At 45.1% G+C, this 27,287-nt stretch overlaps 2 protein-coding genes across 2 annotated transcripts in view; one reads left to right on the top strand and one right to left on the bottom strand.

Annotated features, from left to right (window-relative positions):
- Positions 1-2,058, bottom strand: part of RPS21 (ribosomal protein S21) — a 14,780-nt gene extending 12,722 nt beyond the window's left edge. Inside the window, exon 1 of the mRNA XM_060230702.1 lies at positions 1,812-2,058. The gene's annotated coding sequence lies outside the window, so the exon portion shown is untranslated. The remainder of the gene's footprint in view (positions 1-1,811) is intronic.
- On the top strand, positions 2,000-27,287 carry LOC132566036 (zinc finger protein 470-like). The gene is made up of 8 exons (XM_060230693.1): positions 2,000-2,058; positions 4,318-4,789; positions 7,951-8,065; positions 9,433-9,503; positions 9,707-9,833; positions 10,585-10,707; positions 21,363-21,482; positions 24,059-27,287. The coding sequence occupies exons 2-8, from the start codon at positions 4,367-4,369 to the stop codon at positions 25,939-25,941; spliced, it is 2,862 nt and encodes a 953-aa protein (XP_060086676.1). The 5' UTR covers positions 2,000-2,058; positions 4,318-4,366; the 3' UTR covers positions 25,942-27,287.

Below are 27,287 nucleotides of genomic sequence, written 5' to 3'. Positions count from 1 at the left end.
CAGACTCCAAGGTTCTATTAACAAGGAACAGAAGATGATGATATTGGATTTATATCCTAGCCTATATACTCTGAATCTCATCATTTCACAGCAGTCACAATCTCCTTTACCTCCCCCCCCCCCACACACACACAACAGACACCTTGTGAGGTAGGTGAAGCTGAGAGAGCTTTTACAGCAGCTGCCTTTTCAAGGACAACTCTTGAGAGAGCTATGGCTGACACAAGGCCATTCCAGCAGCTGCAAGTGGAGGAGTGGGAAATCAAACTCGGTTCTCCCAGATAAGAGTCCATGCACTTAACCACTACACCAAACTGGCAGTCCTATACCAAGATATGAAGTCTGTGAACAACAGTAATGCGTGAGATGCTGCAGTACTAACACAACCTCAGACTGAATATGAATCTTATTCACAGGTAGCTAGCCTCATTTGAACTTGCAGAGAAGATACAGCATGATAATATTGAGCACTTGATTTAGATATGTCCCTCCTCCCACCAACTCACAGTGCTACTAAGGCAAAAAGCTCTCTGGAGGGTTTTGGCCAAATCAAACTACAATCTACAGAATATCTTTTATTAGGACTAGCTACAGTGACAGTTCTCAATGGGAAAGTCACTCATTCATCTTAATCTGTTTTATATACTACAATAAACCAGTGATCAGGTGGTAGATTAAAGACTAATAACACTTTTTAAAAGCTTTAAAATAAGAACTGATTAGAATCTTGGTGTTTGGGTTTCTCATGGGATTTGTCATAACCATGGCTGCCCTGAAGCTAACACCAAATGCACTCTACAGTACCCTAATTTTATATGAGAGAAAAGAGATCAGGCCATCTTAAACTAAAGGACCTTTCACTAAATCTAGCCCCTCCTCTGCCCCCAAGTCCAGACTCCAGACTGAAGTTGCTAGCTCCAAGTCCAGTAGCACCATACAGAAAAACAATTCTTTCAGGGTATAAACCAGGGGTAGCCAAACTGCAGCTCTGGAGTCACATGTGGCGCTTTCACACATATTGTGTGGCTCTCAAAGCCCCCACCGCCCTGTTGGCCAGCTTGGAGAAGGTATTTGTTTCTTTAAACCACTTTGCCAAGTCAAGCCAGTCAGTGGCTTGGAGACTGCATTTAAAGATTAAAGTTGCTTTTTCCCCACCTCTCTCTCCTTTCCAACATCTGACGTTCATGTCCTGCAGCTCTCAAATATCTGACGATTATTCTATGTGGCTCTTACGATAAGCAAGTTTGGCTACCACTGGTATAAACTCTGAGAGTCAAAAGCTCCATTCCCCAAATCTCCATACATTTACCAACCAGTTGTTGGGAACCCTAGGGAATACATCCATCTTTGTGTCGCCAAAAGCATTCCCAACGGGACAAAGTTTTGCTAAAACGAACGCGGGCAAGCTTCGGCAGTCAAACTTTGAAAAATTAATTCTGGCAGAAAGATATTTTTAGCTGGTAGTTGCAAGGATAAAAAAGAGGAGGGAGTTTTACAATACCTAAACTTCTTGAAGAATAACTAGATCACTAAAAAATGCCCTACGTAGGCAATGCGGAGGGGTGTGTGGGAGAGGGGGGGGGTGTATGCTGCACGCATGCGCACTGGAGCCCACTGCAAAAAGAACTATCCCCCACCCCACCCGCCAAGAAAGGGAAACCTTTTAGATCGCACTCAAATAAATAGTGGCACAAAGAACGATATCGATGGGAGGTCTTCATCGCCAACTCCCTCCCCACTTGAAATCTTTTCCTCCACCCGGGTAACGAGGACAAAAACCGAACCACAAGCCGGACAAGGCCTCGCCTCACCTCCTCACACGCCGCGAGCTCAGGCAGGAAAGGAAAGATTGCGTCACTGAAGAGCGACGAGAGGGCGAAGCCAACAGAGCGACGCGACAGAGTGGGCCGGGTCGCAGACGAAATGATGTAAGAAGCTCTCTGTCGCTCTCGTCAGCCGCTAGCCCCGCCCGTTTTCTCTCATCGCTCCATCGGGCTTTGAGGCGGGAAGGGGAAACGGGGTGCGCATGCGCCCTTGGCTCCCGTTCTCTCTGTCGAGGTGAGGGGGAAAGCTTGAGGGAAGGGGACGAGGGGGCGTTTTCCATCCTGCCCTGTTGGAGGGTGGGTGGAGCTTGTCCGAGATAGATTACTAATACTTTTATATTTTAAAGTTTTTTGTACTGTTTTATCAGGTTCATCTTATCTGTTGTCTGTCACCTCGAGCCCCATTCCGGGGAGGGGGAGCAGGATATAAATGGGATTGAATAAATACTCTCCGTGGTGTCCCTTGCAGGGGCTGAAAGGCGAGATCTGACTTTGGTAACCCAAAATACATTCTAAGCCGTGAAGGGAGGCCTCATAAAAAGTCCAGGGATGATCACATGGGACGAGTCATCATATTGATTGGCTGCCCCAAATACTGCACATTTGGGCGAGTGCTCCCCTTCCCTCATCTGCAGTTTCTGGTGAGATTTTATTTAATTGCATTTATTATAGAACAAAGTTTAACTCCAGTGGCACCTTTAAGACAAAATTTTATTCAAGGTATAAGCTTTTGTGTGCAAGTACAATTCTTTAGAATTGTCTCGCTTTTTGCATTTTGTAAGAAAAATATTCTGTATTTGTGCAAGTTTCTTTATAAGACAGATGGAGTTCCATTACATGTGGCTTAATGTGGTGCCTTCCATGAAGATAGATTTAGGTGGGTAGCCATGCTTCCACGTGAACGCTTATTCCTTGAATAAAACTTTTGGTCTTAAAGGTGCCTTTGGACTTACCGTAAATTTTGTTCTGCTTCTTCAGACCAACACGGCTGTCCACCTGAATCTACATTAATTATTGCCTGCCATTTAATGGGACTCAGTTAAATGGCAACTAGAATGATTAAAGGTTTGGAACACTTTCCCTATGAAGAAAAGTTAAAACGCTTGGGGCTCTTTAACTTGGAGAAACATTGACTGCAGGTGACACGATAGAGGATTATACATATGATGGAGAAAGTAGAGAAAGAAGTACTTTTCTCCCTTTCTCACAATACAAGAACTCGTGGGCATTCAATGAAATTGCTGAGCAGTTGGGTTAGAACAGATAAAAGGAAGTACTTCTTCACCCAAAGGGTGATTAACATGTGGAATTCACTGCCACAGGAGGTGGTGGCGGCTACAAGCATAGGCAGGTTCAAGAGGGGATGAATAAAAATATGGAGCAGATGTCCATCAGTGGCTATTAGCCACAGCATACTATTGGAACTGTCTGAGGCAGTGATGCTCTGTATTCTTGGTGTTTGGGGGTGGGGCAAAGTGGAAGGACTTCTAGACCCACTTGTGATCCTCCTGATGGCACTTGGTTTTTTGTTTTTTTTTTGGCCACTGTGTGACAGAGTGTTGGACTGGATGGGCCATTGGCCTGATCCAACATGGCTTCTCTTATGTTCTTATGTAATGCAATTAATATGCCCCCACCAACTATGAAATATGCCCCCAAAAAACTATGAAATAAAATTTGGGTTGTGGAACCAACCAGGAATCTGAAAAACAAGACTGAAATAAAGCTGAAGTGTGCTTAGCGAGCACATGAAAGCTTACATTCTAAATAAAACTAAGTTGGTCTTAAAGGTGCAACTTGATTCCTGTTTTGTTCAACTACTTCAGACCAACACGGCTGACTACTTGGATCTGTTAACATGACTCGATAAATGATGCAAAATTACATAGCAGGATATAACTTACAGCAAATTAGACCCGATAATATAGATGCTAGTTCCCAAGAATTCATCCAAGTGACTTTGTTAATGAAATTGTCAATGAAATTGCTGAGCAGTTAGGTTAGAACATTACCCTATTGCTTGGGTAGAGAAGCCCTCTTGAATAACTAAGTTTCACATAATTTGGGGAAAGCTAGGGGAGTGGATGCCTTCCTGACTTCCAAGAACACTAGCTTGGTGAAGCCGTTAAGGAGCAGTGAACTCTAATGGTTAAGCCCTCACCAGTCACTTTGTCCTGGGTTCCCGTTTACTTTAAGGTGTACCTACTAGGCAGACTGATCCCCAGAAATCAGAAGCCAAGCTCATAACAGATTTTTTAAAAGGCAAATATTGCTATTTTTGTTGCCTGAAGGATCAAACCAGCATATCTTTAAAAACTTAATATGTAACATAGCACAGGGACGTTAATCCTGATCCATAAACTACAACAAGGATGCTCTTTCTCATCCACCAGTGTAATCCTTAGGTGTTTCTTCACGAGGATCAGTGATGTAACTCCATTTTCTTTTTCTTCCTGCCTTTCTGATATCTTTCCCTCTCCCTTTTCACAACCAGGGGAATGTCTTTCTAGAGTCAGAGGCAACCCAAGAGAAAGAGGAAGGAGATGAAAGAGAAGGATCCAGAATGCCCTGGAACTGGCAAGATATCGAAGAAAGGTCCCCATCTCATCCCAGCAGGGAGTGGTGCTGAATTCTGGGATAGAGCTGTGACAGAGAACTTGGTTCAGAACACTGTGACCGCAGATGTGCGCAGCCGATGTTTCCGGAAGTTCTGTTACCAGGAGGCTGATGGGCCCCGAGAGGTTTGCAGCCGGCTCCATGGACTTTGTAAGGACTGGCTGGAGCCAGAGAGGCGCACCAAGAAGGAGATGATGGACCTGGTGATCCTGGAGCAGTTCCTGGCCATCCTGCCGCAGGAAGTGCAGGGCTGGGTGAGAGGATGCGGGCCAGAGAGCAGTTCCCAGGCAGTGGCCCTGGCCGAAGGTTTCCTCCTGAGTCAGGCAGAGGAGAAGAGGCAGGCACAGCAGGTGAGGGGCTTTCAGTCACTCCATTCAAGCAGTGGACTTATCCTAAGGCTTCTTGCCAGATATTTCTGTGCATGTTTGTTAAATGTCATCAAGCCACTTCTGACTTATGGCAACCCTGTAAACGCCCTCTTGTTAATTATCTTGATCAGGTCTTGTGGACTGAGGGCTGTGCCTTCCTTGGCTGAGTCAATCCATCACATTTTTGGTCTTCCTCTTTTCCTGCTGCCTTAAACTTTTCATAGCATTATTGTCTTTTCCAGTGACTCTTTTCTCCTCATAATGTCTCCAAAATACGATAGCCTCAGTTGAGTCATTTTAGTTTCCAGGGAGAGCTGAAGCTATTTCATCAAAAACCCACTTATTTGTCTTTTTGGTGGTCCATGATATCTGTAGAAACACTCTCCTCCAACACTACAAAGAATCAACTTTCTTCCTCCCAGCTCTCTTCCTTCTCCACCTTCACGCCCACACATAGTAATGGGGAGTACTATGGCACGAATTAACATGAGCTTGGTCACCAGTGATACATACTTACACTGAAGTGACACATCCTTACATGGGGTTAGACTAGGGGTCCCCAACCCCCGGGTCAGGGACCGGTACTGGGCCGCGGCCTGTTTACAGTGAGCCACACAGCCTTGCTGGCCTCCCCGTGGCACCTCCCCCCCATTTCTTCCTCCCTCCTTCAACCCCCCCCCCCGCGCAGCCTCCCCGTCTCCTCCCCCTGACCACCTGATTCGCCGGGGAAACCGCTGCAGCAGTGATGAGCGACGCTGCCCTTGCCTCCTTCCCTGCCGGCCGCGGTGCACGGGGGGAAGAGGCAACGGAACGGGACAGAAAGGGAAGGGAAGGAGGGGGCGAGCACTGCGACCTCAGGGGGGCTTGAAATGCTGCGGGGGGTGCCAGCCTGGGGCGCCACATGCCCTTGACAGAGGCGGTTTTTTCCAGGTGGGCAGCCCTGTTGGTCTGAAGCAGTAGAACAAAGTAGGAGTCGTTGCATCTTTAAGAGGTGGTGAGATTGCACAGGGGGGAAGGAGGGAGAAGGAAAATGCGGGGGGGAGGCTGCGTTGGGGGGTGAAGGAGGGAGGAGGGAAATGGGGGGAGGCACCGTGGGGGCAGGCCGAATTGAGTCCCCCTACCCTGCTGACTCTGGGGCCGCAGTCGGCGGGCCAGCCCTGGGGCCATAAAGGTTGGGGACCACTGGACTAGATGACCCTTGAGGTCCCTTCCAACTCTATGATTCTATGAAGAATCTTTTCTAGCTCCTTCATGGCTGTCCTTCCCAGTCTCAGTCTCCTGATTTCTTGTTTGAAGTCTCCCTTGTGGTTGATAAAGTTAGAGTCCAGTGGCACCTTTAAGACCAATAAAGTTTTACCCAAGGCATGACCTTTCCTGTGCAAACACACTTCTTCGGATACAGTGAAATGGAAGAAAACCATTCAAACTTATAAACAGGACTGAAAAGCAAATTAGGATATAACATGATGAAGTCATTTTGAGACAAAACAGGAACAACAAGCCAAGTATACAGGGTCAACAGCTGTACGGATCCAATTTAGGGGCAGCAATGGTCGAAGCAATAAATATGGCCAAATAGGAGATAAGTGTGTAATAGAATCTTTTCTAATTAACGTAAAATTAACAAATGGGATTCCTTGACGGTGTCCCATTTGTCTCCACTCAGGCGTCAAGGTAACACGCAGCATTTTTCTCTTTTAGTTGAGGTGGGGTGTAGTATATTTCAAGTTTCATTGCATTGATATTGGAGCCAGGCAGGGGTGGTTTTTTTGAGCAGGAACGCAGTCCCAGCTGGCTTGGCGTCAGGGGGTGTGGCCTAATATGCAAATGAATTCCTGCTGGGCTTTTTCTACAAAGAAGCCCTACAATGGTGACATTGGGGTGCGTGGCCTAATATGCAAATGAATTCCTGCTGGGCTTTTTCTACCAAAAAAATCCTGGAGCCAGGTAATAGAAAATCTTGTACTACTTCAATTTCTTCATCATCAGCCTTCAGTTTCTGTAATTCTCCACTAGGCATTATTTTTGCTTTCCTGATGTTCAGCTGTAATCTTCCTTTAGCATTTTCTGCTTTAGTCTTCATTAATAATTATTTAAAATCTTCACTATTTTCTGCCAGTAATGTCATCTGCATATCTCAGATTGTTAATGTTATTTCCTACAGTTTTCATTTCACCTTCATCTAAACGTAATCCAGCTTTCCTTATGATATGTTCTACATATAGATTGAAGAGACGAGGAGCTAAAATTCATCCTAGTCTGGCACCCTTGCCAATTGGGAACCATTCTGTTTCTCCATATTCTAACAGTGGCTTCTTGCCCAGAGTACAGGTCTTGTATCAAAACAATCAGATGTTGTGGCACACTCATTTATTTAAACACCAACCATACCTTTTCTTAATCCCAACAATCAAAAGTGTTGATGTAATCTATGAAACACAAACTGCTTATCTTTTGAAATTCTCTCCTGTGCTCTATTAACCAATGTAAATTTGCAGTCCCTCTTCTTTTTTTGAATCTACCTGGAATATCTGGCATTTCTCTTTCAATACTCCATGTTGTAAAATATCTGGCATTTCTCTTTCAATACTCCATGTTGTAAAATGTTGAGCATCACTTGGCTTGTATGAAATGCAGTCGTCCGATACTTGCTACAGTCTATGCCTCCATTCTTCAGAACTGGAATGTAAAGTGAGCGTTTCTAGGCTGTGGGCCATTGTTTTGTTTCCATCTTTCTTAGCAGATTCTTAAATGTTCAGATTTTGATGGACTCCTTTTCTGTGGCGTGGAATACCTCCCTTGATATACCCTACTCCTAGTGATTTTTTTCTCCCAGTTGTTCTCAGTGCAGCTTTGCTTTCAAAAACTCTACCTTCTTGTTCAAAAGATTCTTCTTGAAAGCACTTGGTCCTTCTTTCATCTCTCTCTTTTTTTATAATGCTTCGGTGTTTTGTTCCTATCTTTTCTTAGACATTTCTACCTCTAGATAATTCAGTAGGCTGGGAAGAAAACTCAACCCTGGTTCTTGCCCCTGTGGTTATAGCAGCTCTGGTGGTAGAGTCAGGGATGAGAAATCTGGGAGTGGGTCAGGATCCATCTCTCCCCCCTGTTCCAGTCCTTCTCTAACCCCTCCGTTGTTTCAGATATGGGGAGAATCCATGAAGGTGGAAGGAACCTTCTCTGAGGCAGAAGGAGCTTCGTCAGAGGAAGGTCAGAGGACGCAAACCCAGGAGCATGCCCGAGATGCCCTGTCAAGTGGTAAGGGGGCTTCCTGCTCAGAGAGGATCGGGGCAGCACATTGGGCACAAGGTTCAGGAAAGGAGAAAAGAGAAATACTTCTGCTGACTACATAGAATGGAGTTCTGGGGTAAATTTCCCTGGGATATTGTGATGGCCACTCCACTTTAAGGGGAAGTATACAGATTCATGGAGAGCAGTTCCATTCTTATTTACATTCATGGAATTATGCATACCTCAGCTTCTTTCCTTTAGAAAGACTCAAGGTGTCTCGAAAAAGAAGAAGAGGACGACTAGGTGCAGCCATTAGCCAAGGTTCTCCTGACCAGCATGACCCAGACTAGCCCAATGTCATCCAATCTTAGAAGCTAAGAATGGTCAGCCCTGCTTAATTTTTGGCTTGGGAAACCAGCAAAGAAATTCAGGGTTCCTATGTAGAGTCAGGGAATGACATACTGCCTCTAAATGTCTCTTGCCTTGAATAACTGGAGTCACCATAAGTCAGCTGTATCTTGATGGCACTTTAGACACATACACACCCCATGTTCTGGGGGAGCAAGTCTCAGAAAACTGATTGCCAGAGGCCAGTAATTTGGGTTCTGTGTCCCAGCTTAATACTTTTCAGGGGCATCTGTGTGGCAACCCTCGGAAAGAGGATACTAAATTAGGGGAGCCAGGCCATGGCCTGCCCCCCTATAAGGGTGGAACATGGGGTGGACATGGTGTTATTTCCATGTCTGGTATACCAAATACCAGAATGTGAAGTCAGAGCATCAGCAGACGCTGTGAAAACACATTGCCAGCAACCTAGAGTTTTCAGTGATGTACTAAATTCACATGGGTTTAGGACTGCATGTGATGGCTACATGTCAAGTCACGTGACTTCTGGGCATCTTCCCCTCCCCTGCCATTAGAATCATAGAATAGAATCATAGAGTTGGAAGAGACTTCCAGGGTCATCTAGGCCAAGCCCTGCACAATGCAGGAAATCCACAAATACCTTCACCTAAATTCACAGGATCATTCCAGATTCCAGGATGGGTAAGAAGGCCCAGCAGGTGGGAGAATGTCATGCCTGGGCTTTCGGTCTGATTCAGCAGGGATGCTGCAACCGTTTGAGCTCCAGGATTCACAGGATACATTCAAAGTCTTACAGAAGTCTGAAATGTACTGACAGCATTTATAATCCTCCAAAGCTCATGAGTACCTGGCACTTCTCTTCTACCTCTACCAAAGTTTACTAAAAGTTATTACAAATTTTCTGGAGTGTAAAGAAGACAAGGTTTCACAGTCCCTGGGAATGGGGATGCATAAGCAGGATTCAGAGCAGCAAAGAAAATAGGAATTTGAGTTTTAAATTCTTCCTTCCAATTTTGTTTCCCTTGCAGGCAGTGAAGAGACGTTGTCGAGCTATTTTCTTTGCAGAGAAGTGGGAATGGCTGCTCAGCCTCTGATCCAGGTAGGGGAGGATGACCAGGGGATAGTCAGGGCCCTCCCTCCTTTCTCAGGGAAGCTTTTGCTCCTGCCGTCTTAAGAAGAGAGACTCTGAATGGCACTGGCCTTACACATCCCATACTCTACCTCCTACACCCTCAGAAAGTACCCCTGTCGAGGTCTCTGCCCAGCAGGATCTCTGATGAGGGAATCTGCTTTTTCTTTCAGTCTCCATTTTCCTTTGAGGAGGTGGCCGTGTATTTCACCATGACGGAGTGGGCCCTGCTGCATCCAGGCCAAAAAGCTCTCTACAGGGAAGTCATGCTGGAGAACTATGGGAATGTGGCTTTTCTGGGTAAGGATCTTTCATAGGTGCCAAAGGTGCAAATTGCTGCCATTGAGATGATGCATGAATCAACAGCAATATCTTTTTGTGACCAATGTTTCCTCTAAGCTGCATAGTCTTGTGAGCAAAAATTCTGCATTGTGAGCTACTGGTATTAAAGTTGTGAGCTACTGGCATTAAAGTTGTGAGCTGCTGCATAAATTATTGTGCTCTGGGGTCATCCTTCCTGAGCTAAGACAAAAATCTGTGAGCTGGAGGCTAGAAATCTGTGGCTAGCTCACGCTAACTCAGCTTAGAGGGAACACTGTGACGCCAGTGCAGCTAGTTGGCCGCCCCTCAGTGCATCAAGCAGTTGGGGTGGCTGTAAAAGTGTTGTTCACATGGCCAGGTAGAGTGATACAAACCACCCCACTGATCTAGGGGCAACTGAGGCCAGTGTTGTGGCCATCACCCAAGCCAGAGAAGATGTTTTCTCCTGAGGCCAAGGCAGGGCTGACAGGTCCTCAGAAAGATTCTGGAAAAAGCCAGATCCTAATTTCTTAGTTGTCAGCCCTTACAATATCCCCTTCCCCAGATGGGATCATGGCCATCCACTCTGACAGTAATCTGGAAAGATCCATACCCCTTAGAAGTTAGGATTGTGGGCGATGGTCCTGTCTTGATCATGGTTCTGTCTTTCCAGACGAAATTTTCCTCTCCTTGGATTTCTTTCCTTCCCCATATAAGAATGGTCACTTTTTTCTCTTTCTCTTTACCAAAGAAGCCAGGAATGAAAGAGGCCCTATGGTGCATATGGACAAAGGTCTTGCACCTGAAGAGTGGCTGAAGAGTTTTTCCAGACGATTCCAAGAGACTGTTTCCTTTTCAAATGAACTAGCTGCAAGTGAGTATCCTTTAAAGTTATGTAATGGGAATGGGCAAGGAATACCCTGGGGACCTTTCCTTTTTACTTCTAAGCAACTCTTGGTTTTGAAGAATTACCAAGCCTAGTGGGTAGGGAGGGAGAGAGGCAGAGGGAGGAGAGGGAGGTCTTCTTGGGCCTGGAATCTGGAGGCTTAGAAGCTCCTTCTGGGGCTTAGTTTAGTTGTGTGCTAATGTGGCAGCAGGCCAAGAGGGTAGATATTAGAATGCGCTTAGAAGCTATATCAATATCAATAATCAGGGGCCAGCAAAAATGCAGGCTCAATAAGGCAGGCAGAAAAGGCTTCTTGCATTTACAGCTTGCATTTACAGTTGAAGAAAAGAGGAACTAAGCGAGAGTGGCTTGCTTGCAACAATATTATTTTTATCCAAAGCAGAGACAGGCTTCTGGCTAAAGAGCTATGTACTGATAGTTACTGCATACACATCAGTAGGAACATGCCCCCAGCAATGAGTAGTGGTTTGCGGTCAGGAAAAGCACCGAAAAGCACCCTGATTTACCAATGGGAAACTGTAATACCAACGGCCTGTTTTCGTGGTTGCCTGGATGCTGTATGTAATGTACCGAACCTAACTGATCTGTGACTAGTAACCTTCAGTTCATGTTTAGTAGTTTGCGGTCATGTGTAACCAGGTGACCTATGTATTGCAGTTATTAAATGCTTGTTAGAAATGATATAAAAGGATTGTGTTTTACTGTCGCCTTTGCTCAGACTCCCACCTTTGTGGCAGAAGCCTAGGGAGTCTGGCCCGCACATGTGTATGCCAATAAAACGAAAGCTGTTTTCCTGACTACGCCTCAGGCCTCCTTTGTCATTGTATCCGCTTTAACTTGACAAAGCGGGATCTTCCTGCTACACTTCCAAATCAAGCTCTGAGTCAGCTTTGTCCCTTCTCAGTGGAGTGAGAACTAGTGCCTACTGAGTACTCTTACTTGGGAACCCACAGCCAAAGGGGGATATTACACAGGAGAGCCATTGATAATCTGAGTAGACCCAAGTGGGGGGAAGCTTGCAGTGCCTTGCCATTTGATGTTTTCCCAGGCTGACAGCGTTTTATTTATTTTTTTAGTTTTCTGCTGTGTGATCCTTGTGCTTTTCCCTTATGTTTTAGTTTTAAAATTGCATACCTTTCCATTTTAAACAAATTATTGCAAGAGTTTTAAGCATGTTTGTATTTTAAGCTAAAAATAATATATTTAATTATGTTTGCCTGTGTCCTTTATAAAGTCTATATCTTCTCTATCTGGCATTACATTTTAGGACATTTCTATCAGATCTGGCCCTCTTAGCAAACGAGGCTGGCTGTGGTGAATAGCTCAGAAATAGCAAATAGCTCAGAAATAGCAAAAAATGCAGCTGATCTTGAAAAAAGTGGCCCTACACTGTAGGGTTGGTTTTCTTATCAGTCATTACCTGCCTCCTGACAAGTGGCATATCTTCCAAAAACCATGGGGGCCTGCCTCTGAAGTGTGGGGTTCACTTGGTTCGATCCTGGTTAAATCCCCAGAAAACATAATCTTCGTGGTCTCTGCACAGGCCACACTTTGGGTACTGTGCCTGTGCTATGCCTCTGCTCAGGAAATCTCCAAAGCCTAGATTTTTGGCGGTCCTTCCCTCAGCTCTGGGGAGCAGGCAGCCACCGCGCATACATGGAGCTGAGGGGAACTCTGTCCCCACCTCAGTTCCTTCCTTACTGCCGGCCAGCTGGTTAGATTTGTCTTTCCGTCCAGGTTATTGCTCTCTGTTCAACACTCCCAATCAGATAAGTTCTCTGACTTTTCTTCCTTTTCTTTGTTTTGTTCCGTCTTTCTCCTAAATGTGGGGGGGGGGAACCCTTTGCCACTGTTTTTTAATTTTCTCCTCAGTTCCTCACCCCCGCCCCTCTCCTTCCCCACCCCTTCATTTTTGCTGTTCTTGGGGAAGAAGCCCCTTTCTTTAAACATTATGTTTCTTTTAACGTGAAGATCCTGCCATCTGACAGCCATGACAAATACCTATTCTGTCTCAGAGAACACCACAGAGTTGATTCCTGTGCACATTGTGCTCATTTTAGTTGCCAAGCTCGTAAAAATCACGTGGCCTGACTGAAGACTTACCTCTTGGAGCCAGCTCTTAAGTCAGTAATGGCACAGCCCTCAGGCACCCAATCGACGCTATCTTCCCTACACCAATCGCAATGAGATTCAGCTTTGGCTGCCTCTAAGTCGAAGGATGCATCGCTCCTGTTGACTTTGAAACACCACTCTGACAAACCATACAAGAACTAGGATGGGCAGAAGCGTCATTCTTCGTTCAAGTCTACCCCTGCTAAATCCAAACACCATGCTAAAGAAGATGATGATGATATTGGAGTTATATCCCGCCCTCCACTCCAAAGAGTCTCAGAGCGGCTCACAATCTCCTTTCCCTTCCTCCCCCACAACAGACACCCTGTGAGGTGGGTGGGGCTGAGAGGGCTCTCACAGCAGCTGCCCTTTCAAGGACAACCTCTGCCAGAGCTATGGCTGACCCAAGGCCATTCCAGCAGGTGCAAGTGAAGGAGTGGGGAATCAAACTCAGTTCTCTCAGATAAGAGTCCACATACTTAACCACTACACCAAACTGGCTCCCTAAAGGGATGGACTTTGCTTTAATTACTTACGCTTCTGTATTTCGAAGGGTTCAGCCTCTAACTGTTGGTTGGGGACCTCAGCACCAGCAGTTCGTCAGGTCTCTCCCATGGAATCGACCCACGTCTTAGCCTCTGACGCCACACCAGGCTCTCCAACACATCTCAGTGCCTTATGCTGCAGTCTTGACTGCTCTGCAGTCAGAGGATGTTGTTCTGTCGAAGCAAGTTCTGCACTCTCAAGCCTGCTCTGCCTGCTCCGATCTAAGGGTTGCGTCTCTGATCGCCTCCCAGCATTCTAATCATGGGGCACCTTCAGATGATGATTTCCAGCACTCACCTCAGTCATCCGTTGCCCAATGACCACGTTGACCGATGCACTGTTCTTTTTGTCATGATCGCCATCGTTGCTCCCCTCCAAGGCACTATAAGGAGTACTACCTAGACCCATGCTACCAACCATGTATGTGTATTCTATGTATTCTGACTATCAACCTTGACATAGAGCAGGGGTGGGGAACCTCTGTCCTGAGGGCCATATACAGCCCTCGAGGTCACTTTGTGTGGCCCTTGGGGATTGCTCGACTGAACCGAGCCATGTGGCAGCCTCCCTGGGGCCTGGCTGGCCAGCGAGGATCGTGGAGCCCAGCTGCGCTGTGCAGCAGCCTCCCCAGGGCCAGGCAGGGATCACAGGGCCCAGATGTACTGTGCAGCAGCCTCCCTGGGGACTGGCTGGCTAGCCAGCCAGAATTGCTGCAGAGTCTGGAAAAGTTACTGTCACGGTTCAATTTGCACTTGATTATCCCAGACAGTGTGGCCTAATATGCTAATGAGTGTGTGACCTAATATGCTAATATTAAGGGATGTGGTCTATATGCTACTGAGTTCCTGCTGGGCTTTTTCTACAAAAAAGCCCTGGACCTATGCATTTGCCTTGGGCGGTGGGCCGTGTGTGTGTGTGTGTGCGCCAGTTTAGGCTCTCCCCACATGACTTCAAATAGAAAAACAATTATTTGCATTAATTTTGTGGGCCTGAATCATTCTCCCTCGGCGGAGCACAGTTTTTTAAGTTGATAATTTTTTATGGCCCACGAATGATGTTATAAATATCCATATGGCCCTTGGCAGAAAAAAAGGTTCCCCACCCCTGACATAGAGCCATGGCTGTACTCAATACCAGTCACCTGCCAGCCATCGTTCGCCTTTGTGGGAATACATGCTTCCAGATCCTCATGTCCCACCATCACCTTACCAGTACCAAAGGATCCCAAAGTACCTCAGCAGTGTGTTCATAACCCCAAGATTCCTGCAGTACCTTCGAAGTCTCTGGATCTTGCTGATGATTTTAATACTTCGAACCCATCAGATGTACACATAGATATTCCTGACTCTGATGATGAAGAAACTGATGATGACACACTGGAGGCACCTGTCCCAGAACAACCCATTCCACCCAATACCAACCAGAATATTTCTCCATCAGAAGGGGCCAAGGGATTTTTAGGTCTGCTTTAGCAGATGGCCACCTCATTAAGGGTACAGCTGGATTCTGATGCACCCACAGTATCTGATACAGTGGGTGCATATTCTCCAAGCAGATCTTCTGAATACATCATTGTTTCCAATGCTAGCGGTCCATATTGCCACTCTGAAAAAGGCTTTGGGCAAACCAAGCAATACATCACAGGTCCCCAAGAAATATGAGACCATGTACAAGGCGTTGCAAAGTTTTTACACGCTCAACTGGAGCCCAACTGTTATTGTTCATTCCACCTCTAAAACTTAACAGGCTTGTTTTCTTCAGCCACAGGATAGAGAGGGACGCAAGGTGGATACTATGGCCCAAAAGATTTACTCCTTAATCTGTCTGGCCTCTAAAATGCAAACCTACATATCATATTTTGCGGCTTACAACCATTTGGTGCTGATTAAGCTGATTCCTCTTCACCACTAACACCTGCATCCTCACCATCATCAGAATGGGATATTTGATATAGTTTCACACCAAGCCCATGGTTCCTGTCTTCACTGCCATGCCACCATCAGATATGCTTTTAAGAGAAATCTGAGAACTTTTGACCAAGTACCATCAAACCTGTACCGAAAAATCAACTCAGTCAGGGTTTCTACTCAAGGTATTTTGTTGTTCCAAAGGCAGACAATGGCCAGCGTCCCATCCTGGATCTTCAGAACTTGAACACTTTTATAAAAACGTCCAAGGTTCACATGGTCACACTACATCATGCCTCTTATACCACCAAATGCATAGCAGTTGCTGCAGCATACCTTCAGACCCAGAACATGAAGGTGTTTTCCATATATCGATGACTGGCTTTTTGTGGCCCTCTCTGCCAGTCAGCTGACATCCAGCCTCTCTGTAGCTCTCGAGCTTTTAGACTCACTGGGACTCTGGATCAATCGCCAAAGTCTCACCTTACCCCAACTCAGATGCTGCGATTTATAGGGGCCTTCTTGGACACCATACAACACAAAGCTTTCCTTCCGCGATACAGGGCTTTCCCCAATCAGTCTTTGGCATGCAGTTTCATCAAAAACATGAATTAGCATGATTAGCATGCTCTAACAATACAGAGACTGTTAGGGCTCATGGCCTCCACCACTTTTTTGGTCCCATTTGTGACTTCAGATGCGACCTCTACAATTGTGCTTCCTCCATACCTTTTGACTGGGTGTAGACCCTCCGCCTCTATATTTCAGTGCTTCCATCCCTAGAGTGGTGAGCTGACCTGAACAACCTCCTACCAGGGGTTCCCTTTTACCTTGACACACTGGAGTTGGTGATCTTCACAGATGCCTCACTGTGGGGTTGGAGAGCCCATTGCAGGGATCTGCACATCCAAGACTGATGGACTCCATCAGCAGTCTCTTCACCTCAACCAGCTGGAACTCTTTGCAGTCTATCAAGCCTGCTCTCCTTCGTTCCGAATCTACAAGGGGAATTGATTCAAGTGGCCTCTGACAATGTCACCACTGTATTCTATCAAAACAAGCAGAGAATACTCTATCCTGATGGTCTGTCTGTCAACTGGAGATGCAAGGGACTGAGCGTGGGGCTTTCTGCATCCAAAGCATATCCCACTTAGCCTCTCTGATGCCTTCCCTTTCTAGATACCTACAAAGAAGGCGAATCTCTTGAATAGGTGGGACCAACTTTCATGATTGCCATGTGCAAAATTGTTTGCTTCCACATAAGAATAAAAGCAGCCCTGCTGGATCAGACTAGTGGTGCATCCAGACTCACATCCTCACACAGTGGCTAACCCCTTCCAGGAGGGGGCTCAAATCCAGCCCTCCCAGGATTCAGAGACCATTAAAAAAAACCCAGGTGTAAGGGCTATCAAAAAGTTCCATACAGGAAGATTCATGGAGGAGAGGAATTTATCAGTGGCTACTAGCCGCGGTGACTAAAGGGAACTTGGGGGGGGGGCACAGTGGGAGGGTTTCTAGTGTCCTGGCACCACTGATGGACCTCCTGATTGCACTTGGTTTTTTTGGCCACTGTGTGACACAGAATGTTGGGTTGGATGGGCCATTGGCCTGATCCAATATGGCTTCTCTTGTGTTCTTAACCTCCGCATTCAGAGGCAGTAAGCTTCTGCATATCAGTGCCAGGAGACAAGATCAGCGAAGGTCCTTAGCTCAGTTTGTTGGCTCTCCAGAAGAGCCGTTTGGCCCCTGTGAGAATAGGGATGCTGGACTAGATGGACCCTCACTAGTCTGACCCAGCAGGGCTCTTCTTATGGTTGTATCAAGGGGAAATATGGTTGCCGGCCCCCCCAGTCATTGGCAGGGGAAGAAGAAGAAGAAGAAGAAGAAGAAGAAGAAGAAGAAGAAGAAGAAGAAGAAGAAGAAGAAGAAGAAGAAGAAGAAGAAGAAGAAGAAGAAGAAGAAGAAGAAGAAGAAGAAGAAGAAGAAGAAGAAGAAGAAGAAGAAGAAGAAGAAGAAGAAGAAGAAGAAGAAGAAGAAGATATTGGATTTATATCCCGCCCTCCACTCCGAAGAGTCTCAGAGCGGCTCACAATCTCCTTTACCTTCCTCCCCCACAACAGACACCCTGTGAGGTGGGCGGGGCTGGAGAGGGCTCTCACAGCAGCTGCCCTTTCAAGGACAACTGCTGCCAGAGCAATGGCTGACCCAAGGCCATGCTAGCAGGTGCAAGTGGAGGAGTGGGGAATCAAACCCCGTTCTCCCAGATAAGAGTCCGCACACTTAACCACTACACCAAACTTGCTCCCCTTGAGGGGGTTTGGTTTGCCAGATCTAGTTTGCAAAACTCCAAATTTGAGGATTGAGGCCATGGAAGACAGGGACCTCAGCTGGATACGATGTCACAGAGCCCACCCTCCAAGCATCCATTTTCTCCAGGGGACCTATCTCTGTAGCCCAGAGGTGTACTGTAATTCTAGGGGATTCCCAGGTCCCAACTGGAGGCTGCCATCCCCTAAGGGAAGGCCTCAGGCTCTATGCCCTTTCAATGGCTGTCCAGAGGAACTGGTTGGCCACTGTGTGAGGATGTTAGATTGGTTGAACCACTGATCTGATCTAGCAGGGCTACTCTTATGATCTTATGCTGAAGCAAAAAGGTTTGCACATGGCAACTGTGAAAGCTGGTACCACCTATTAAAGTAACGAGCTGTGCTCATGTGAATCTAGCACGCCTGGCTGTGCTGCCTTCAGTAGACAAGAACGAGGTCAGTCCTGGTGGAAGGAGAGGAATATCTCTGTCTAGTCACTGATGCCTCCTGCCCATCTTCAGAGTTCTTTGCTTCACCTGGTCTAACCAGCAGGGATGTCTGAAACTTCTGTATGAAGAATTCCTCAACTCCTGCTGGAACAAAGTAGTAAAAATTGGGATGCCTTTTTACTTCATTTAAAAATCTTTGCAATTAAAGTACTGTTGACTTCCCACAACATTTAGGGTTGCCAGCCAGAGGCAAAAGTTCAGAGGGGATGGGGACATTGGGGGAGGGGGGGTTGCAAACAGGTGACATAAGCAGAGAATACCCAGAAACCTCTTCTCTCAGTTTGTAAAGACTTGTCTGAATAGCAGGAACTACTTTTTTTGTGACAAACTGCCTGGCATTTACACAAACCTGAAATTGAAATCACTGTGCTCTAGGGATTAGAAGAAACTAGAATTTCTGGTAATTTCTAGAGCTGTGTGATGTCATTTAAGGTTTTCTTCAGAGAGGATGTAACACTATTGCTTGACAATAATTCAGGAAGTCCAGTTTTGCTATGTGGAGGCAGGCAATGCCAAACCTCCTATGTTGGTCTGTTTAGGGTGGGTGACATGCAAGAGCAGGGGTTTACTTGGAGGCTAAGACAAAACAAGAGCCTTGAGCTGACTTAAAGACTTCACAAGATTTTGTTGCATTATTTTGTTTTCTAGGCATCTGTACATTTCTTCTCTTCCCAAATAGTGACTCAAAGCAATTTACAAGAATCATTTCCCTCATCTGTGGTTTTGCCCTCACAAACACTGCGCTGAGTACATCAGGCTGAGAGAGTGACTGGCCCAAAGTCACCCAGCAACTTCTATGGGACTCCCAGTTGTTTGTCCCCGTGCTTGAACCTTGGCATGATGGGGTACATGTGTGTCTTCACGCAACGCCAGGTCTCATAGTAGGAATGAACTGCAAGAAAAGCAGATCTGAATTTGCAGGAGAGTGGATTGGTGTTGGTGAATCACACAGAGGTGGTGGGAGAAAAGGGCTGATTTAAGAGGCAAGGCCATTGAGAGGTGGCTGATGAATCTGTGGAAGGTTCATGGTTTTTGTGGTAGACTGAGCTACTCTTGAGGGCAATGGCTCTAGTTCCTTGGAGACTTTTTATTCTATGGGTACATTTTAGGGTGAAGCTCTCTATATTGGGAAGAAACCCTGCTTCACAGACAAAAATGCTTCCAGGGTTGTAGAGAAAAAAAGTTGCTGATTGAGTTAGTGAGGAAATGTATATTCAGAGCAGGAAGAGGACTACCTGTGCCATGGAGTGGGAGAGGGAGAGGGGCAGGAAAAGTTTCACTAATGTGGGAGGCATTCTGAAGGTGGATTACACAGGTTGAGTCAGTACAGTTGAGAAAATGGGACATTCACAGTGCTGCTCACCTTCCAATCTGCAGGTAGATGTTGGTACAGTGTGATGCTGTATGGAAGGAAAAGCTTTCTGAAGTTGGCATTAGCAAATGTTATCAGTTTTCAGATCCAAATTAACCCCAATTTAAGACTTTTGCTTCCAAAATTCTGTATGTTTTTAGAAGAACAGCTCGATTCTAGAATAAATGTCCGAAAATGAAAAGAGCATTCGCAACTTGCAGATATACACCTAACTCATGCTCTCAAAGATGTGACTTTGGGTCAGGCTGTTTTACGGTCTATATTTCATTGTTGACCTGTTGATCCAGTTTATTTCCTTCCTTCTGTAAGTGATCAGTCTGAAGTTACAGAACAAAGTATCCGTTATGTATTTAATTACAATATATCTGGTTGTTTCACCTACCCTTTTGTCTGTTCTTCATGAGGTACTCTTAAACCAGCACCCCTCATCCCATATACAACAGTTTGCTAGTCACCCAGTGTGTGGCCTGCACAGAGACCACAAAGAAGATAAACAGGTTGCTTACCAGTAACTGATGCTCTTCGAGTGGTCATCTGTGAAGCCACACCCATCCTTCCCTACTGCTGGCTTTCCCTCTTATTTACAGTTTGGTGTAGTGGTTAAATGCACAGACTCTTCTCTAGGAGAACTGGGTTTGATTCCCCACTCTTCCACTTGCACCTGCTGATGTTATCTTGGGCCATCCACAAGTCCTCTCAAGGCAGTTCTGCTCAAGAGCCGTTCTGGGAGAGCTCTCTCAGTCCCACCTACCTCACAGGGTGTCTGCTGTGAGGAGGGGAAGGGAAAGGAGATTTGTAAGCCACTGAGACTCCTTTGGCTAGTGAAGGGTGAGGTATAAATCCAGTCTCCTCCTCCTCTTCTTTTTCTTCCTCCTCATTGTCGTTTTCTTCTTTCATCTCATCTGGTGGACTGTCTAGTGATTGAGGAAGGAACTTCAAGGGGGGCAGGGTTTCCCTCAGCTCCAGGCCTGCACGGTGGATGCCTGTTCCCCAGAGCTGAGGGAAAATCTGGGCTTTGGAGATTTCCCGAGCAAAGACACAGAGCAGGTGCAGTACCCAGCGTGTGCTGCACAGAGGACCATTCAAAGATCATCAGTTACAGGCAATGTTCCCTCTAAGCTGCAGAGTCTGGTGAGCAAAAAAATTCTACTTTGTGAGCTAATGGCATTAAAGTTGCAAGCTACTGACATTTAAGCTGTGAGCTACTGCATAAATTAGTGTGCTCTGAGGTCATCCTTCCTGAGCTAGGACAAAAAATGTGTGAGCTGGAGGCTAAAAATCTGTGAGCTAACTCAGTTTAGAGGGAACACTGGTTACAGGTGAGGAACCTGGGGTTTTGGTTTTTTTTGAAGGCTGAAAGCAAGCTCCTCTTGACCCTTTACAACTCGAAGGAAACTCTCAGTGCAGTTGGAGGACTGAATATTGTGATAACATTTTTTATCTAATCCAGGGGTGGCCAATGGTAGCTTTCCAGATGTTTTTTGCCTACAATTCCCATCAGCCCCAGCCAGCATGGCCAATGGGAGTTGTAGGCAAAAAACATCTGGTGAGCTACCGTTGGCCACCCCTGATCGTAAGCAGCAGAAAGTCAAAAGAGCTGCACGGCAAGTCAAATAGGAACAGTGGGGGAATCATTCTTTGCTAATTTCCCCCTTAAAATACTGTGGGAAGTTTGGTTAGGGGAGAGATGGGACAAAATATTAAAACAGCTCTACAGGATGGCCTGGCAAGGATAAGGTGTGACCAGTGGCTCAGTTTAGTAGCAAAGAAGGCCTTATAAAAGAAATGCAGTCCCAAGACTGAGCAGTGCCTGACTGGTGCTTTTTGGCTTCTTGTATTGGTACTGACTGAAACTCTTTCTTTATTCCAGCAGCAGATATAGAGGAGACAGCTGGGAGATTCCAGAGGTTCCCTTTAGAAAAAGTCAAGAATGAAGATGCTGAAGAAAACTTTGGAGATGGACCACAGAGGCAGGAGGAAAGCCATGCAGGTAAGAGGAGAGATAAGCTCATTCTGTGCCAAAGAGGGGTCCTCCTTGAAACCCCAGTCCATGAAGAAAGGTCAGTCAACAAAAGAGGAACAAAGGCCTCCATGTGAACCAGAGAATCCACTGCAGGGAAAAGGGGAATGAAAGTGTGGTGTTTGTAAAGACCTTAATAATCTGATTAGCAGCATAAGTTCTGTTGACACTCACCCCCCTATTTTAGCATGCAGGAAAATACCAGCTTTGCTATTTGCCGATGATACGGTTGTTTTATCCAGGACCCCAGTGAGTCTGAAAAGAGCACTCAAGGCATTCAGCTCCTACTGTGAAGAGACCCGACAAGAGATTAACTATAATAAAACTAAAATTCTATCATTTGGCAAAAGTAGGGAAAAAAGAACTTGGTATATCAATGGCCATAGACTAGAACAAGTATCCTATTTTAAATATTTAGGGGTGATGATTCATTCCTTTGGGAGTAGAACTGCCCATCAAGATTATGCTGCATCAATTGGCCAGAAAACTGCACAGGGCATTCTTAAATTTGCTCGTAACGAAGCAGGCATGTATATACCAGCAGCTTTATGGTTATTTTTGGCAAAAACATTGTCCCAATTAATGTATGGGAAATACTTGGACCTTCCTCTTCCCATGTTGCTCCTTTAGAAAAAGTCCAGTCAAGATTCTTGAGAGCTTTATTCCAGGTCCCAAGATGTGTGTCCAGTGCCAGTCTACGTCTTGAGTCAGGGTTGGTTAAAGTGGAAGCTAGGGTAACTCTAGCCTCTATTAACTTTTGGTTAAAATTAGTTCACAACCCAAAAGGTTTGACAGCTTTAGTCCTGAAAGATAATTTTCAGTCCTCTTGGGAGAGGGCTATCTACTCTAAACTACAGCATATGGGCTTCTCTTTAGAATTTGTTTTACAAAGATAGAGCATTGGAAAAAGTCCAGAAAAGGGCAACTAGAATGATTAAAGGTTTGGAACACTTTCCCTATGAAGAAAAGTTACAATGCTTGGGGCTCTTTAGCTTGAAGAAATGTTGACTGTGGGGTGACATGATAGAGGTTTACAAGATTATGCATGGGGTGGAGAAAGTAGATAAAGAAGTACTTTTCTCCTTTTATCACAATACAAGAACTCATGGGCATTCAATGAATTTGCTGAGCAGTCAGGTTAGAACGGATAAAAGGAAGTACTTCTTCACCTAAAGGGTGATTAACATGTGGAATTCGCTGCCACAGGAGGTGGCAGCGGCTACAAGCATAGCCAGCTTTAAGAGGGGATTGGATAAAAATATGGAGCAGAGGTCCATCAGTGGCTATTAGCCACAGCGTATTGTTGGAACTGTCTGGGGCAGTGATGCTGTGTATTCTTGGTGTTTGGGGGGAGGGCAAAGTGGAAGGCTTCTAGCCCCCCTTGTGAACCTCCTGATGGCACTTGGGTTTTGTTTTGTTTTTTTGGCCACTGTGTGACAGAGTGTTGGACTGGATGGGCCACTGGCCTGATCCAACATGGCTTCTCTTATGTTCTTATGGGGTTATGATCAAGCAAGATCTATGATCAAACAAAGATTGCTTGATATAGAGCGTCAAAGGGATAGCAATAATACCTCAAATTTCCTAAGTCCAGAGAAGCTAAAATATGTGATTGCCCCAGCACCCTACCTCTCCATTTTGGAGGTACCTAGTCAACGGAGGGCTTTCACCTTGGCAAGATGGCGAGCCCTCCCATCTGCAGTTGTAGATGGGAGATTTAAAAAAACTCCCATGAAGGAGAGAACCTGTCCATGTGGCACTGATGAGGTGGAATCTATAGAACATGTACTGTTTTGTTGTCGTTTCTATCAGGAAGTTCGATCTTATGTAATTTCCCCTCTGCTTAATAATTACTTAGGTTGTTCTGATGCAGATATTTTAAGGGAAGCTTTTGATGGGTGAGAATTCACAGGTCACTATTAGCTGTGCTAAATTTTTCTCAGCAGCTTGTAGAATTCGGCGTGAAATTTTAGGTATAGATTCTAAATTTTAGAGCTATAGAATAGGTACAGATTTTAAATTTTTATGTATGGATTTTAAATGTTAAATCTTAAGAGATATTCCTGTTATTTTTAGATCAATTTTATTCTTAAATGTTGTATTGAATAGTTTTTGCTTTTGACTTATACTGGTCATTGGCCGAATAAATTGATTGATTGATTGATTGATTGATTGATTGATTGCAGGGAACAGTGAAATAAAGTGTGGCTTTGCAAAAACCTTCAGTCAGAGAATGAATGCAGGCTCTAATTCGCTCAGAACGGAAATGGTATAATTGTGTTGAGTACAAAAAGAATTTCAGTTATGAAACAGCCCTTACTTCACCTCAAAGTTGCACAGGTGGGGAGCTAGAAAATGGTAAGACTCCCAACCAAGCATCTATGATGCAGGAGGCTTTAATGTACTTGAAAGTGTATCTTATTGTACACTTCAGTGTACAACAGGAAGAAGGCACTGAACTATTTGGAGCATGGATGGAACTTCAGGAGCACATCAGACCTTCTTATGTGGATTCTAACAGAATTTCTCTCTCTTTATTCTCGCAGAGGATGATCACTGGAATGAGGAGGACAAAGAACCGCATCATCTGTTGCCTGATGAATTCAGGAAGGAAGATGTGAGAAGAAATGTCAGGATTCAAGGCAGGGCTCAGAGACAGAAAGTCAGTCGCAGGGTGAAGCAGAGAGATAAATCCATTCCTTGCCAGGGGGCAGATTTCCAAGAAGTAATTCCTATGTTGGAGAAAAAATACAAGCGCTTGGAGTGTGGAATGAACTTCTCAGATCAAATGCAATATAATGTCCATTTTGGAATGCACAGTGGAAAGAAGACCCAAATCACACATGGAAAGGCCATGATTGGCAGAGCAGAGTTCCTTAGATATTTAAGAACGCATACAGGAGAAAAACCTAGCTGCTCAGACTGTGGCAAGAGCTTCTCAGAGAAATCAAACCTTATTCAACACCAAATAATTTATTCAGGAGAGAAGCCTTTCATCTGTATAGAGAGTGAAATGATGTTCTTGGATGGAAAGAAGGGTGATACACATTTTTCAAAGCACAGTATACTGAATGCATGTCAATGCTTTCAGTGTGGAAAGTACTTCAGAAACAAATCACAATATCTTGTACACCAAAGGATCCACAGAGCAGAGAAACCTTTTGAATGCTCAGAGTGTGGAAAGAAATACAATCAGAATTCCCTTCTCATAAAACATCAAAAAATCCACATAGGGGAGAAGTCTTTTGAATGCTCAGAGTGTGGGAAGAGATTCAGTCACAGTAGCAGTCTTCAAAACCATCTAAGAATCCATACAGGGGAGAAGTCTTTTGAATGCTTAGAGTGTGGGAAGAGATTCATTGACAGTAGCAGTCTTCAAACACATCTAAGAACCCACACAGGGGAGAAGCCTTTTGAATGCTCAGAGTGTGGGAAGAGATTCAGTCAGAGTGGCAACCTTCAAATTCATCAAAGAACCCACACAGGGGAGAAGCCTTTTGAATGCCCAGAGTGTGGGAAGCAATTCAGTCAGAGTTGCCATCTTCAAAGTCATCTCAGAACCCACACAAAGGAGAAGCCTTTTGAATGCTCAGAGTGTGGGAAGAGATTCATTGACAGAAGCACTCTTCAACAGCATCAAAGAATCCATACAGGGGAGAAGCCTTTTGAATGCTCAGAGTGTGGGAAGAGATTCAGTCAGAGTGGCAACCTTCAAATTCATCAAAGAACCCACACAGGGGAGAAGCCTTTTGAATGCTCAGAGTGTGGGAAGACATTCAGTCGTAGTGGCCATCTTCAAAGTCATTTCAGAACCCATACAGGGGAGAAGCCTTTTGAATGCTCAGAGTGTGGGAAGAGATTCAGTCAAAATCGTGATCTTCAAAACCATTTAAGAACCCATACAGGGGAGAAGCCTTTTGAATGCTCAGAGTGTGCGAGGAGGTTCAGTGACAGAAGCAATCTTCAAATGCATCAAAGGATCCATACAGGGGAGAAGCCTTTTAAATGTTCAGAGTGTGGGAAGAGATTCAGTCAAAGTGGCCATCTTCAAAATCATTTAACAACTCACACAGGGGAGAAGCCTTTTGAATGCTTAGAATGTGGAAAGAGATTCAGGTGGAGTGGCAATCTTCAACTGCATCAAAGAACCCATACAGGGGAGAAACCTTTTAAATGCTCAGAGTGTGGGAAGAGGTTCAGTCAGAGTGGCAGTCTTCAAATGCATCAGAGAACCCACACAGGGGAGAAGCCTTTTGAATGCTCAGACTGTGGAAAGAGATTCAGGTGGAGTGGCAATCTTCAACTGCATCAAAGAACCCACACAGGGGAGAAGCCTTTTAAATGCTCAGAGTGTGGGAAGAGATTCAGTCAAAATGGCCATCTTCAAAATCATCTAACAACTCACACAGGGGAGAAGCCTTTTGAATAGAAATATAGTCAGCATTGTTACGTTCAGCCACATCTAGAAATGCACACAGGGAAAAGCCATGCAACTTTTTTTGCCCAGGATGGGATGCTAAACTCGATTGTTACTAGGATATGCCATAAATGCCACTTCGTTTGGCCAGGCCATGTCTGCCATACAATGTGATGCTAGGTGCCTGAGATATAAACTTTCAAGGACATAGGCAAACCAAGTTAACAATATTATTTCTTCTACAATATACAAACAGGCTTAAAGAATTAACAGCTGTAGATTATTTCCTTTATTTAGCAGTCTTTAATAACTGACCTCTCTTTCTCTGAATTACTGCATCAAGATCTGAAGTCAATGTCTGTGCTGTAGCAATCTTGAGTTAGGTGTATATCTGCAAGTTGCGAATGCACTTTTCATTTTTGGACATTTATTCTAGAATTGAGCTGTTCACAGATGTATGTTCTTCTAAAAACAGACAGAATTTTGGAAGCAAAAGTCTTAAATTGGGGTTAATCTGGATCTGAAAACTGGTAACATTTGCTAATGCCAACTTCAGAAAGCTTTTCCTTCCATGCAGCATCACACTGTACCCACATCTACCTGCAGACTGGTAGGTGAGCAGCACTGTGAATGTCCCATTTTCTCAACTGTACTGACTCAACCTGTGTAATCCACCTTCAGAATGCCTCCCACATTAGTGAAACTTTTCCTGTCCATCTCCCACTCAATGGCAGAAGTAGTCCTCTTCCCGCTCTGAATATACATTTCTTCACTAACTCAATCAGCAACTTTTTTTCTCTACAACCCTGGAAGCATTTTTGTCTGTGAAGCAGGGTTTCTTCCCAATTTAGAGAGCTTCACCCTAAAATGTACCCATAGAATAAAAAGTTTCCAAGGAACTGGAGCCATTGCCCTCAAGAGTAGCTCAATCTACCACAGAAACCATGAACCTTCCACAGATTCATCAGCCACCTCTCAATGGCCTTACCTCTTAAATCAGCCCTTTTCTCCCACCACCTCTGTGTGATTCATCCACACCAATCCACTCTCCTGCAAATTCAGATCTACTCCCACCCCTTTCCTTGCAGTTCATTCCTACTATGAGACCTGGTGATCCGTGAAGACACTCATGTACCCCATGGTGCCGAGGTTCAAGTATGGGGATGAACAACTAGGAGTCCCATAGAAGCTGCTGGGTGACTTTGGGCCAGTCACTCTCTCAGCCTGATGTACTCAGCACAGTTTTTGTGAGGACAAACCCACAGATGAGGGAAATGATTCTCGTAAATTGTTTTGGGTCACTATTTGGGAAGAGAAGAAATGTACAGATGCCTAGAAAATAAAATAATGCAACAAAA

This window comes from Heteronotia binoei, chromosome 2, assembly GCF_032191835.1.
Source record: "Heteronotia binoei isolate CCM8104 ecotype False Entrance Well chromosome 2, APGP_CSIRO_Hbin_v1, whole genome shotgun sequence".
In the NCBI taxonomy this organism is placed as follows: Eukaryota; Metazoa; Chordata; class Lepidosauria; order Squamata; family Gekkonidae; genus Heteronotia; species Heteronotia binoei.
This window is presented reverse-complemented; position numbering and strand designations above follow the sequence as displayed.

Coding starts and splice junctions, on each gene's coding strand:
- LOC132566036 (XM_060230693.1), top strand. CDS start 4,367: ATGAAAGAGAAGGATCCAGAATGCCCTGGAACTGGCAAGATATCGAAG. Junction 8,066..9,432: donor CCGAGATGCCCTGTCAAGTG/GTAAGGGGGCTT, acceptor TTTCCCTTGCAG/GCAGTGAAGAGACGTTGTCG. Junction 21,483..24,058: donor GCAGGAGGAAAGCCATGCAG/GTAAGAGGAGAG, acceptor TTATTCTCGCAG/AGGATGATCACTGGAATGAG.